The sequence below is a fragment of the Akebia trifoliata genome, chromosome 13 (genome assembly GCF_017979445.1).
Source record: "Akebia trifoliata isolate Shusen 1 chromosome 13, ASM1797944v1, whole genome shotgun sequence".
NCBI lineage: Eukaryota > Viridiplantae > Streptophyta > Magnoliopsida > Ranunculales > Lardizabalaceae > Akebia > Akebia trifoliata.
The window spans coordinates 32,620,462-32,635,986 of NC_141387.1; the positions used below are offsets into that span (position 1 = coordinate 32,620,462).

The following is a 15,525-nucleotide window of genomic DNA, read 5'->3' on the forward strand; positions in this document are numbered from 1 at the left end:
AAATTATAGGCCCCATAGACCACACAATGTAGTGTGGGACTCAAATGCATCATACGCTTTAGGTAGACTAGGAAAATTTACGTATTATGATCGGTTGTAATGGTTATTAACGATGAGCGACGTAAGAATAGAACACTTGAACAAAAAATATTCAAGATTAAGGAGGTGAAATCAAGCATACAATGCCTCAACATACATCGAAGGAGGAGGATTTTTAAATTAATATTTTTTTTCTTGATGAGAGTTGTTCTCTTGGTGCTTGTTCCATGACTACACTCCAATATACAAAAGTAAGCTAAGTCAAATCAAGCCAAAGTGCACCAATAAGAAGTCAAGGCATCCGATTAGGGGACCGAAACACTAAGGCCCCGTTTGATACATCTTCCTGAATCTGTTATCAGTTTCTACTATCAGAAGTTGAAACACTAAAAAACTTGTTTGATAGAGCTTTATAAAAGTACTGTGTTGTTTATCAAAATCTGGTAATTATTGTTTGATATAGCTTCTGAAATATGTTGTATTATGGTAAAATGACCAGAATACATTTAAGGTTGATAATGCACCTAAAATGCATTAAAAATTATCAGAATACTCTTATAAATATATAATTACATTAAATATATATATATATATATATATATATATATATAATAAATTTATATTAAAAATTTATAAAAATAATTATTTTAATTTTAAAAAATTTATAATTCTTTAAAATTTTATAAAAACTTTATAATTCTATAGAAATTTCGACAGCATCTCCTCTTAAAAATGGACATATGAAATTTTTGTGATAAACAAAATACTTGCATAATACACAATCCAACATAATACACCTAGAATGCATCAAAATTTATTAAAATACCCCTATTCGTAATTGCATGAAACAACTCCTTAAAATGTCCAAATTATAACTCATCTAATAGTAGAACCGTACAAAGCATGTATCATAACTAGGACCCTAATGACATTGTCAAACAAGAAAGTTTACTAGATTTACAAGACGAAAAATAGCTTAAGTTGTCAATCAAGTAAAGATGAAGAAATAACACAAGAAAGCAAATACTTACGTAAGACGTATTCACCAGCAAATGCAGATTATCCTTCTTTAACAAAGTCAAATCTCAAACACCTTCAAGATTGTATTGAGAATCACATGTTAAAAGTCACTTCAGTCAAATCAGCACTTAAAATTTTATTGCCTTTTCAGATCAACCATTGAACTTTAAACACTATTGCAAGTTAGAAATACATTGGTTGAAAAAATCAAGCAAATTTTTGTGTACATCAACTCTCCTTGTAAGTTTGCAACTATAGAGACTAAAGATTCTCACACCACTCAATGAAGAATCTTTCTTGGCATACAAGGTTTTGAATCGAAAAAAAAAATTCGCATTCAACTACAAAATATAATGAGTACATCCTAATTTATAAACTTATCCATTCCTCCAAAACAAAATTAAAAACTCCTACAAAAATTAACCCACGTGCCTGACTTATTAATAACACCTAATTAAACTCAAAGAAAGTTCTAATTAAACCCTAATTATGCAGATTCTAGGCCCACTGATCAAACTTAGGCTTAAGGCAATTGCACAACTATAAGGGTCTTGGGTTTGGATTGAACCCAACCCAAATTTTACTCCATCAAATAAAATTCAACAAAAATTTGAAAAAACTTCACTATGAACAGATCCCAAACAAAGAACCTGATTGATATATTTATTTTTATTTTTAACAAAGCAACTACAACTACAACAACATTGTGTTAGAACAATTGTGACTTAAAACATCAACACCACCAAGAATCTAGAATACCCAATAATATTCGATTCAATTCAAACTACATTAGGATTTTGATTTTATTTTTATAAATTACATCGAATGTTATCGAGTATTCGATTAGATTATGGAATACCCAATAATATTCGATTATAAATTTATAAATTAGATTATTGAATACCCGATAATATTCGATTCAATTTATTAAATTTGTTTTATAAATTTATAAATTAGATTATCGAATACACAATAACATTCGATTTGATTTCTAAAAAAGCCCCAAGTTCTGTTAAAATTTTTTAAGAAATCCTGAAAAAAATTCCTAAGCATCAAACAATCAACTCTTCAAGAACTCTACAACCCACAGATTCTTTAAAAAAAATAAAAGAATCAAACAAAAAATAGAACTAAAAAATCTTCAAAGATCTGGAAGAGGTAAAAATTTGAAAATCAAAGCTCAAAAACCTTCAAATATCTGGAAAAAAATCATACCTTCATCAACAATCTGGAGTGAATGTTCGACAATGAAAAGCTGGTTCACCTTGCCGTCGATCAGAAATCGTCAATGTTTGTCATTGATTGGAGCTACCAACGAAAATGGTAATAGCTATTGTCGAAGGGTTGTCTGAGTTTGGCGTCGGAGCTACCAACGAAGTTATCAATGTTTATCGTCGATCGCGTGTTTGTCATTGATCAGAAATCGTAACTGCTTGTCGTCGTCGATCGGAGCTACCAACGAAACGGTAATGGCTGCTGTGAGGGTTAGGGTTAGAGTGTGTGAGCCTCTGTCGAGAAGAAATGGGTAAAAACTCGATGAGGATATGACTTGTAAATTCATCGAAGTATGAGGGAAATTTTGGTAATTTTTCACAAGTCGTTTTTTGATAAAAAAAATCTCCCTCAAACGCAGTTTGGAAAAGCGACTGATATCCTTTTTTAATATTTGCGTTTAAAAACACAAAAACATGACACGATTTTTGCAATTTTTTGTATCAAACAGTGATCACGATAAAAAAAAATGCAGATTATTAACGCAAATGCCCGAAACACTGCGTTTTGAAGTAGAAACAAACACCCACTAAGGTTGTTTATTTGGGGGGAGGGGGGGGGGTTGTTTTGAAAGGACCATAGTTTGATCCTACGTTTGCTGATTTAGAGGATAAATCTTCAACTAAGGGTAGGGAATGAGCTTCCGGTTCTTACAGTCGTTGGAATGATAATAAATTGGTTCTGCGCAACGTAAGCATAGCTATGATGAATCTAATGGTATTCCCTTCTTTTTTTTCCAATAGTATCCCCACCTTAGGTGAGACTAGTCTACCTAGGGTTGCACTCACCATCCCACCATGTCATGTGTTACAATAGTAAGTAGATACTCTACGTGGAGAGGCATATAGAGACTTGAAGACACGACTTGAGGAGTGAACCCAATCATGCCTTACCATCTCAACTGACTCTTGGAGATTATTCCTTAATATATTTTTTTTACTAAGATTTGCAATAAGTTTTAGAAATTTCGTGGATGCTTTGGGTACATGTATTGATTATCATTTGATGGGAGTTTAATTCAGATAAATTAAAATTAAAAGAAAATTGGGAGGACGATAGTTTAAAAGAAGGGTCGTAAAACTTTCAACTTAGGTGTCAACCTATATATCAAACCAACGTCGAGGGTCGGAGACTCAATAATCAGTTTGTGGGTCCACCAATCAGTGTGTCAGTTGATGTATAAGATTGTGCCATGTGGCAAAAAATTATTTATTTATTTATTTATTTTTATTGATAGTTTTTTAAAATTTGAAGGTGGGGTCATTCATGAAGTCACCACCTTTTTGTTTGGAAGAAAAAGAATTTTGGATGTATGTGTGGAGGGAGGGACAAGAAGGATTTGTCATATGGTGAGGTTGGTCCATAGAGTTGTTCCATTTCAACGTTACCATTCGAATTCAAAATTCAAACGTGAGAGAGAGACTGACACAGAGAGCGTTGGGTAGACCGCCTTTCTGCGTAAAGATCTCCGAGTTGAATCAATGGTCAGGATCTCTCCAATTCAAATTGTCCGTTTTCCCCCTAAAAAAGTAACTTTAAATAATATAGAAACTCTCTCTCTCTCTCTCTTCCTTTCTCTCCTCTTCTTCCGTTTCTCTGTTCAGGAAAAGCCCCACAAAACCCTCGAAATCTACGAATCATCCGAGAACTCCTTCAAATCTTATTTCTTGAAAGATCTTTTTAGGTTTTTGGTTAACTTTCAATGATCCTCACTGTTGTTCTACTAAGCTTTCTTGCTTGATATTTATGCAAGAAACGGGGGTTTTTTTAAGCAGTGAGGAGCTTACAGGCTGAATTAGGGTTAGGGTTTTTGTGTTTCTTTTCTACTTCTTTCTTCAATCTGCAATGTCGGCCCCAAATCGTCGTTCATCGTTTTCTTCTTCTTCGACAAAGCGGCCTGCTTCGTCGGAGAATACAAGCAAGGTTGTTCCTGTTCAACCACAGCAGGCGAAGAAGAGAGTGGCTCTCTCTAATGTAACAAACCACAACAATGCGGCTCGTAATCATGGAGGATCCGCGAACCAGGTGCGTATTATTTTACACAATGATTTTAGAATTAAAATGTTTAATTGAGATTGTTTTAACTTTATATTTTGTTTCGATTTTATGAATCTTTTTATGGGTTCTTGGTAATTTTCTTTAATTGTTCATGGGTTTGCATTAGATTGTGATTTTATGTGGGTCTCTTTTTTTTCAAATTATATTAAAACTTTGTGTTTCTTGAAGCTAGATGTATTTTGAGTGGTCAGATGCTAGGGTTTTTAATTAGACAATGTGTGTATTTGGGTTAATAACTTAGGGTTTTAATCGTTTCTTTTGAAAATATTGGATGAAAAACAAGAAATAAAAATAAAAATGATTATGTGTTTGAAACTTTATCTTAAAATGAGACCATATTCGCTCTTTTGTCCTCTTAAGCTTCTACATTTTGCTTTGTTCCCATTTAAAAAATTTCATCTTTAGTTTTAGGAGTAAAAAAAACTCCCATAGTTTAAAATAACCAAACCAATCCTTGTGGGTCAAGCCCCTATTCAGGGGTGGAGAGAGGATTTTGCCCATGTGGGGGCAGTCAAGAGTAGAAATTTTTTTGTGGGGACAACTAGGAGTGAAAAAAAATAGTTGTGGGGGCAACTAAGAGTGGAATTTTTGTGTGGGGGCAATAGTGGCAGATTTTTTTATCTGCCTCTAAAATCTGTCGCAATAGCTCACTAATCCATAGACATTGAAAATTCTCGTGGGGGAAAGTGCCCCCACTGTAAATCGGCCCCTGCTCATATTACAAAGTAACAATAAGTTTGAGTTGCTTTGTTTCATTCTCTAAATAGGAGAATTCATGAGCAATTAGAAGAAATATTATCTCTTGTATAAAGAGATAATAGGAAATTTTGCTTTTCTAACAGTGTTAGAGATTTTGACATCCACCCACATCTCAAGCTATATATATATATATATCACATTAAGCAGTCACTCTCAATCGTGAAGTAGAGAAGAAATGTTGTCTTTCATTGGAGGCTTTTGAACCAGAACTAATTTGTGGTAAGAAAAAGAAAGATGTGTCGCTTTTCTGCCATGTAAAATATTTAATTAGATAGAGAATTAAAGTGCTAAATGTGATATTTCACAACAATGGGTGTGCTCCAATTATGAGTCTTTAGTTAAGAGTTTATAATGATACCTCCAAGTATAAATCTCTGTATGGTTCAGGGACTTTGTACTTAATGAGGACCCTACTGATCCTTTGGATCAATATTGATGCAATTTATTATTGATGCTGTTTATTAGGCAGAACTGGTATGCTTTCATTCCAGTTTCCATGGTATGTGTTTTCTAATGTTTACGAGAGTTACTTGAATCTATTTGTTGTATCTGAAGGCACAATCTGCCGCTGCAATTGCCAAAGCAAAGAAGGGTCATTCTGCATACAGTCGAAATACTAGCATGCCTCGGAATTCTGTGCCCATGAGCTCAAATGCGAAATTAAGTACAGTGGTTTCTAATAAGGATGCTTCTCTCCAAAGAAGTGATAGAACTGCTACTAGTGTCATGCCCATTTTCATCCCTTGCAGTATGGACATATCTTACAGTCAATCAGATGAAGGTTCAGTTTCTTTGGATGAAACAATGTCGACTTGTGATTCTTTGAAGAGTCCAGATATCGAATATATCGACAACGCTGATGCTTCTGCGGTCGCTTCTATTGAAAGGAAAGCAAGTAACAATCTCCATATTTCAGAGCGCATGGATGCTGTAGCAAGTATGCTTTCTGTACTCTTTTCTTTGTTTTCTATTCGTGTTTTTATATCAAATTCATTCTTACAGCCCTCATTTTTGTTTTTGCTGGTGTCTTATTTTCAGAAAACATCTGTAAGAGAGATATACTAATGGAGATGGAAATAAATGACAAAATTGTTGATGTTGACAACAATCACAACGATCCTCAATTGTGTGCAACCTTTGCTTGTGATATTTACAAGCACTTACGTGCATCTGAGGTACTACTTATTAACTTAGAGATAAAGTAATTGTCATTGTTGCTCGTTATGTAGTTTATCATGTATTGGTTTCTATACATATTTCATAGTGTTAATTTAATAGGATGATACCTAATATGCCATCTGGACCCGTGCCACATACACCATAGAATATGCTTTCGAACTTCCAACATGTACGTGGTGTGCTGGTGGTACTAAATCTCAATAGCACTCCATTGATTTTAAAGTCAGAGAGAGCTCCCTCTATCTTATAGATGATACAATGTGAATAGTTTTCTAAACCATTATGACCAAATTCTATGGATCAGTGGCTGATTTACAATCTATTGTACATCAATGTTTTTAAAATTCTTTCTCATGATAATGTTAAAGTAATTTAATATGAGAAAAAATTACTGTTCAATCGTGGGAACACATTGAGTTTGGAAGAGATTATTTTTTAGTATAGGACTGAAGTTGTGAAGCTTGAAAGTCTCTGGCTCTGTTGAGCAACTATATTGGATTAGTTGTGTAATTCATTTGTTTGTGTGCACAGATGTCTTCTTGTCATTCCACATTAATAGATAGTAATCTGAAGAAAAAAAAAATATTACACTATTTTTTTTTTGTGTTTAGGAACAATTGGAAGAAAGATGTTAAATCACAGATAGTACAATGCCTATAGTAGGACACCCATATCTAATATTTGCATGCAATCTGAATAAAGAAAAAAAAGGGCATTATAGTTTGAATGTTTTTTCTGCTCTATTTGTTGTACTTGGTCCACACTTTCTATTTCTCATAGTTTCTGGAATAATTGAACACTTCTGGATTCTGTTGTATGGATTCATCTCGAAACAAATTAACACTTCCCTTATATAAGTAGGCAGATTCTTTTGTTTATCTTAGATATGCTTGAAGTTCTAAATGGGAATTTCTCCTCTGTCAGTGATCATCCGTAAATGTTGCATCTTTCATGCTTTGGTTAGATTTTCATTTCTTAATATTGGTTCTCTTTTTTTATTTGGATCTAACTCGCAGAACAAGAAAATGCCTTCCACAGACTTCATGGATGCAGTTCAAAAGGACATCAACCCCAGCATGCGTGCTATACTTATTGACTGGCTTGTAGAGGTAATCAACATCAAGCTTTTCAAGAACGTAATTACTTCTATTGTTTGAATGATAAAGTTATTCAACTCTGCTTCCTCAACAGGTTGCGGAAGAGTACAGGCTTGTACCAGATACGCTATATTTGACTATTAATTACATTGACCGGTATCTTTCTGGCAATGTGATGAACAGACAACGTTTACAATTGCTTGGTGTTGCCTGCATGATGATAGCTGCGTAAGATCAGACTTCTATTCTCTTTAATTTAATTTGATATCAAAGATAAAGGAATAATAAGGATAACAACTATATATTATAATCTTTTCAGCAAATATGAGGAGATTTGTGCACCGCAGGTCGAAGAGTTTTGCTATATAACCGATAACACATATTTCAAGGAGGAGGTTGGGATCTTTATCTCCCTTTGTTGCCTCTTTTTCCCTTTTTTGTTCCCTTCACAAATATATAAAATTTAAGAGTTTAATTGCTGCAGGTCCTACAAATGGAATCTGCTGTTTTGAATTACTTGAAATTTGAAATGACAGCTCCAACGGCTAAGTGTTTTCTGAGGTAACAATTAGATTACTTAACAATTACATTATGTATACGTGTCTCTCTGAGATGTTAACTTGTGATTTGTTGACATAATGACAAGGCGATTCGTCCATGCCGCACAAGGAAGCAACGAGGTTTGTTTCTTGCAAAATAGACCACTTGTAGCACAATTTCTTCATTGAGAGAGATTGTTTAATCTGCTTTCACTATCCAGGTTCCAGCATTGCAGTTCGAATGCCTCACCAACTACATTGCAGAGCTATCACTCCTTGAGTATTCCATGCTTTGTTTTTCACCATCACTTATAGCCGCTTCTGCAATTTTTTTGGCCAAATTTATACTTCTACCTGCAAAGAGACCTTGGGTATGTATCCTTACAAACGATATTGAGATTTAATAATATCTTTTATTTAGAACAATCATCAATCCAATTCTTTTATGGTGGTACAGAATGCTACTTTGGGCCATTACACTCAATATAAGCCATCTGAACTGTATGACTGTGTCAAGGCACTGCATCATCTTTTCTCTGACAGCCATAATACAAGCTTACCTGCTATCCGAGAAAAGTACAGTCAGCATAAGGTAACCAAACCTCTCTCTTGAACTCAAAGTTGTTTTGCAATATTTCAAACCAACTGAGCTACATGGGTCTAAGCCCAATCATAATTTTGATTAGTAAATTACATAAATATCTAAAGAAGGATTTAATTATTTTATCAGTACAAGTTTGTGGCGAAGAAGCACTGCCCATCTTCAATACCTTCGGAGTTTTTCCATGACTTAAGCAACTAGTGTGGTACCTTCGAGAGATTGATTCCAATTCTTTGTTGGAGAGGAGTCTTGGGTGCACTCAAGTTGCTGTGCTGTTCAGCTTCCGTTCCTGGTCTTCCACAACTGGTGCCAGCTTCTTTTTTTCATGGTGTTCGTCGTCAACTACATATTTCAGTTGGATTTCTCTAAATTTTCACATCATGAAAAAAAAAATTTGGCTGTTTCCAATTAGCTTTTTGATGAAACACTCCCCTCAAGATGATAATCTTATGAGGTTTTTTCTTTGGATATTTAGGGAGTTGTACTGTACTGTATTGAGATTTTCATTCTGTATAGAACTTGTCCTTCAATGTTATCTGTTTCTTTTTTGGTTAATTTGCAAGTAGAGTTTTGATAACAATTAGAAAATTAAGATACGACTATTTGAAATGAATGAGTTCTTGAACTCCCATTAGGTGATAAACTAAAGGACCAATGATTGACATGGTTTTATTGCATAATAGTGGCTGATTGCAAACTGAATTAGGAGGAATGTGCAAATTGAAGGTTCTTCTCAATAGAATCAATTAATTGAGAATGTGGTTTTAGAATGATTTGATGAGCAGACTCCAAATTTTTAAGACAAGAACAAAGTATTACCTCAAAGCTTTGAAGTCAGCTTTGTTCCTCCATTCTCTTTTATCTAAAACCAAGTTTTTTGTTACTGAGAGGAGTTCATATTTGCTTTTACATGTCTCAATTCATGATAATGATGACGATGATAGTAAGTTGTTAAATCCCTTGAATTTTGATCCATGATGTTCTTCTTTTCTTAATTCTTTGACCTCTTCCATGTCTTGATCTCCTAGAGAAGGATCCTAGTAGGCTGGTGGCCTCCAAATCTTTCTTTAGGAGGTCACACAACATAAGAAGAGTAAAGGCAAAATGATATTTTAAAAAATAAATCATGTTCATTGGTGTTGAAGATGATTAATTTAAATATTATTGTTCAAATTAGGGTTGCATCCCGGGCGGGCTGGCCTGACCTCAACCTGATTGATGGGGAGCTTTGGTCGACTTATGTAGAAGAAGAGTTGAGCCTGGGTTAGAATATCTCAACCCAGCCTTACTTCGGGTTGAGGGTTCGGGCAACTCAAACCCTATGTTATATACTACATATATAAATATTTTTATGTTAGTTATATATTTCTATTTATTTTTAAAGTATTTTTTTCAATCATTTATTTCTATAACCAAGAATATATATGTATGTATTAGAGTCCATCGTTGTATATGTTCATATATAATATGCATGGATTTCTTGAAGATGAATCATTTCATTAAGGATATTGATATTAAGGACTAAGGATTGAAGGAAAGCGTTAATAAGATTCTTTTTTCAATTTAGTTTTTTGATTTTATTTTATTATTATAGCTTGTGGACAATTGGATATTATAATATGGGCTTTGGATTAGTATAATTGGTCTAAATATTCTTACAATGATTGATTTGGAGGTTATATGTTATTTTATTTACTAATGATTTTGTTTTTTATGTTGTATTTCTAGTTGTTAAATAACTTATTTATTCTGGTGATGGGGGTTTTGATTAGCAAGAGTGAGTGCCTCTTAGAGCACCATATCTCGTCCAAATCCCCTGGATACAACTAATACCCTTACAAACCACACATACCAGTTGTAAATGGGTAAGGTTTCAAAACTTTTTGGAGTTTGATGTCATCTACAAGGGTTTTGGAGTCCCACTATTCAAAGGGTTTGTGTGTGAATGGACACCACAAAGTGAAGACTTTTTTTTATATATTTTAAAGATCATAAAATGAAGCATGAAAACTATTTTTTTTTTTTAAGATGGATGAGATTGTAAAGAAAATTATAGGAAAAATAAACTATAGTTTTGTTTTGCAAATTAGGCAGATTGAAGTAATGAGCAAGCCACTACTAGAAGTAGGTACTTGCTAGAATTTTTTGTGAGTTTGGGACTTCGGTAATCTACTTAGAATCAACCATTTTGAGTCATCAAGTCTTATTTTCTACTTATATGCTAGAGTCTTTTTTTGTTGGTTTAGTCCAAGTGATGTTCATATATTGAACAAGACTATGGCGAGACCAAGACTTTATGCATGAGAGAGTGTTATCCACTTAAGGTTTATTTTTGTTGGCTTTAAGAGTTAGATATAGGTCCATAGGAACCTACACCTTAGTTCATAGTCATTTTAGACTTGTGGGTGTGTGTGCATGAGTGTGTATGCATGTATGATCTTATAAGGAAAATATTACCTCCAAGAAGGCTTACTCTCTAGCTCTTATACCATAAAGAAAGCAACTATTCTAGGAATTGAAATTAGATGTAAATTAAATAAAGTGAATGCATCTATGCTTATAAAATGAAAATGCTCACATGGAACTTATTAAGGACTTATAAGAGGAGATTATCTCATTAGGAGGGATTACTCTCTACCTCCAAGCCTTTAAACTAGGAACTTGAAATAAAAGAGTGCTTAAAAGTAAAGAAGGGGAAATATGAGAATGGGAGAATTAAAAAGGGATTTGCTAGCAATTAAACTCTTCTCACCTTGGTCTCATATTCTTCTTCTTTCTTCTTATATTTGGCTTCTAGGAAGGGTGAGAGACTATTAGGACAGAATTTTGGAAGGATTAGAGATGAGAATGGGGGAATTAGGGGGGGGATTTTCTAGCAATAACTCCTCCCACCTTGATCTCTTATTCTTCTTCTCTCTTTTTGTGTTTGGCTTCTAGAAAGGATGAGGCTATTTGGATAGAATTTTGGAAGGACTAGAGAGCTTAGATAAGGGATTTTGATAGAGTTTTGAAGCTCAAATTATTCTCTCCTCTTATTTTCCTTGAGGATAAATTTGTCCAAAATCCTAAAGTTCTTAATATTCCAAATAAAACCTCACATAAAACCTCAATTGTCCTGGATTGTCTTTTACACTCCTATGAGTCTAAACAATCATAATGATCAAAGAATAAAATTATAAAAGATAATAAATTCTAGAGAATTCTTGATGGAGATTAAAAAAGTTCAAAGACCATAGCTTTGAGACAATCTAGAGAAAAATAGGCTAAGTGACAAGTAAATTTGTGATTGATTTTGGATATTTTGATCACTTAACTTATTTAGGTCTCTAACAAATTGATGATAGATAGGTCTTTGAGCACAAATTCTAGAGCTTTCTCTAAGTAGGATCTCGGTCATGGGCTCTTGAATTGAGTCACATTGCATTGAATGCCATACAATTCTCTTGGATTTGAAGAAGGCGAGAGGGGCATAAGTGTGAACTACATCTAATGAGTCTTAATAAATCAAGGTTAGAGAAATAATTCAACTAAGGTGGGGACTAAACAAGACTTGGGGTCAAGATTAGAAGAATAGGAAGATTACAAGAGAACCTTGATTGGAGTTAAAGAAGTATTAAAGAGATGATTTTTTAAATCTTGGGTTCAAAAAAGAGGGCTTGATTGGAATTAAAAAAGTATTAAAGAGATGATTTGTAATTAAAGTTAAATTATTACATTTTATTATATAATATTATATCATATTATATTATATAAATGTGTTCGAGGAAGATGGCAATTCAGTTATCTAACCATTCATATAATATATTATAATATTAATATTATATATTATATTAATGTGTTCTACCCATTTTTGTTGAGAGAATTGAAACAAAGACGGTTGATTTTGGTTCAAATGTAAGTGGTACATATACATCACCTTTAACTTCAGTCAAGATATGTAGGATACAAATTATGACCTAGCACTGAAAAATAAAATACTCATGACATCGAGATTTACAAATTCACCAACATATTTTATCGATTCACCAAAGAAATTAATTGGAAAAATTATTATAATCTCATAAGGACATGTAAAATCTAACTAGAAAGGTAGAAAACTTACAATTTCAAATTCGTAATACAGTTTTCAATTAAATCTATTTATTTTCCAATTTTGATAATTAATTTTAAATTAAAAAATCATGCATGTAATTTTAAAATAGTTTATTTTATATATATTAGTGTTGTGGAATAAAAAGAAAATGAATTTGAGTGAGTTTAGCTAGAAAATTAATTCGAAACAAATTAATTTTTATAATTTTTTCATAGAGTATTTATTTAAAAAATTATTAAGACGTTTTGTTTTGAAAGTGTATTTTGATTTGATGATAATCTTAAAAAAAAAAAAAAATGAAATGTTTAAGTTTAAATTGGAATCAAGAATAAAAGTCTCGATTAGTTGGAATCGGAAATGAAATTCTCGGTTGTATATGCTAGTATTGATGAATTTCCAAGTTTAAAGTACATTTCAGCATGTCTATTATATGCATGAGATGTAATTAGGTTGTGTACCTACATGATTACTACTTTCCATATACTACTGCATGCTTATAATTCTAAAATACTTAGGAAAATCATTACACTCATAAATTGTTTTAATTTATTTTCAATGAGTTTATATATATATATGGGAAATGTTCAGCACCCAACCATTTACCCCACCATTCGCCCAACCATTTTTGTCTTACATGGATTAGAAGTTTTGGAATGGGCTGATTTTGGTGAGGAGATCATCCTCACCAAAAATCAGCCCATTCCAAAACTTTTAACCCATGTAAGACAAAAATGGTTGGGTAAATTGTTAGGTAAATGGTTAGGTGCCGAACAAGACTCTATATATATATAGTGGCATTCGATAGCCAACATGTTGGTCCTATGTGGCTTACAAGTTTTGGATTGATTTGATTTTTAGTGAGAATGATCTCTATGGTGAGAAGATCACCCTCAAAAAATCAGTCAAAGTTGAAACTTCTTAGTCCAACAAAAGTGGTTTAGAATTGTGAATTGTCAATTTTTTACTAAAAAATTATAAACCACTTTTGATGGAGTAGGAAATTTCATATTCGACTTATTTTTTGTGAGGATGATTTCCTCACCATAAAGATCACCCTCAAAAAAATCAACTCAATTCAAAACTTTTAAGTCACATAGGACAAACGTGTTGGCTCCCTAAGTATTAGGACGGTTCAAAGGACAATAAGTATGACAACAATCATGACAAGAATCTTTTGTAAACCACTTTAGATAGGGTTAGAAGTTTCAGAATGGGCTGATTTTGGTGACGATGATTTCTATAGTAAAAAGATCATTCTCAACAAGAATCAGCCTATTCCGAAACTTCTAACCCTAATTTACAAGTTGAAGAATTGTAGATTATTAATATTTTTGTAAATCATTTTTTATGGAGTTAAAAGTTTCTGAATTTGTTGATTTTTTAAGAGAATGATCTTTATGGTGAGGAGATCATCCTCACAAAAAATCAACCCATTTCGAAACTTTTAACTCATATAGGACAAAAACTGTTGTTAGGATTATTGTCCCTTGAACCGCCCCATATATATATATGAGATGCGGTTATATGGACCGAAGGACCAAGCTTAGCTTGGACCAAGTGAATAAAAAATGACATGTGGACTATAACAAACTATAGTCCAATGACTCTTAATTAACTCTCTCTCTTTCCCTTTTTTTTTTTTCTCTCTCCCTCTATGCATAAATTGCTCCAGATCTAGAAATTGAAAGTTTTTATTTTGAAAATTGTTAGCCTTCTTTGTTCATCCCAAATAAATAGGAAATGTTGTTCTTCTTTTTTTTAATAATATTCACTAAAATTATAACTAACGATTTTAGAATTTTTTTATTGCCTATTGTTTGATTTGAGTAAGGAAAGTTTCATGTTCCAACTTCTATAGGAGACAAAATTTTATAAACTTTGAAAAAAAAAATCTAAGAAAAGAGTGTTAATTTTCCAGCTGAATTTAATTTTAAATTAAATTTAGGAGTTCGAGAATCATCCATTTTCAACACATTAGATAAGCTAAAAATCTTTGTTAATTTGTTTTAAGGCCTGACATTTTTTTGAGAACGGAGATTTTCCATTAAATCTTAAAGGATGTGGTGTTGGATTTCCAAAATCCATGAGAGCCTAACAATCATTAGATTTTAAATTTTACTTTGTAGCAGACTGACTGTAAAATGAGTTTTTGTCTAAGAAAAATCCTTTCCTTACTAACTAAGTAAAATTTTAAGCCTCACTAAAAGTTGCTAAAATGGATTACCACATTTCCAATCCAACACAACACCACTCTAAATTTCATGGAAAACTCTCGTAAAAAAATAACAAACAATTTTTATTTTTTTTTGGACTTCATGTTATGGAAATGGTTGAATACCAAACCTTAAATTTAAAAAGAAAATTCTATAGTGAAAATTAAATTTTATTTCAATTTTTTTTTTTTTTTTACTGAAGTTCATAGGATTTTGTCCTCTATAAACCTGAAGTATGCCATCATGCTTTTGGAAGAAAACAAGGTACACCTAAGGACCCTTAGTAAAGGTGAAATCATTACTATCTTAGTAAGGCTAGTTGGACTCTTTTTGGGTATTCGAAATATAAAAGGATTATAAACGTAGTATACATGCATAAATACTAAATCCACGATTTTGTCTAACTATGATTAGTCGAACTAGCTCGATACAGGCAGATTATTTTTTTTCCCCAAATAGAGTTTCTCTTGAACTTTCTCCCTATATTTAGAAAACAGTTACAAAAGTATATAAAACCCATGATTTTTATTTTGTTAACTAGGGTTGACATTTAGTTAATAAGTGACAACGTGTCACTTTTTCACTCACTCAATCCAAGTTGTGAATGATCCTTCAGTCCATATATAAAAAGGGATGATAAATCCTATATTATTAA

The 15,525-nt window shown here is 32.6% G+C and overlaps 1 protein-coding gene across 1 annotated transcript; it reads left to right on the forward strand.

The window, feature by feature from the left end:
- The first annotated feature begins 3,882 nt into the window (after positions 1-3,882).
- CYCA1;1 (Cyclin A1;1) lies at positions 3,883-9,119 on the forward strand. Its single transcript, XM_086421714.1, has 11 exons — positions 3,883-4,356; positions 5,704-6,085; positions 6,187-6,323; positions 7,344-7,436; positions 7,519-7,652; positions 7,744-7,819; positions 7,909-7,985; positions 8,071-8,104; positions 8,185-8,334; positions 8,421-8,555; positions 8,694-9,119. The coding sequence occupies exons 1-11, from the start codon at positions 4,177-4,179 to the stop codon at positions 8,763-8,765; spliced, it is 1,470 nt and encodes a 489-aa protein (XP_086277840.1). The 5' UTR covers positions 3,883-4,176; the 3' UTR covers positions 8,766-9,119.
- The last annotated feature ends 6,406 nt before the right edge of the window (positions 9,120-15,525 follow it).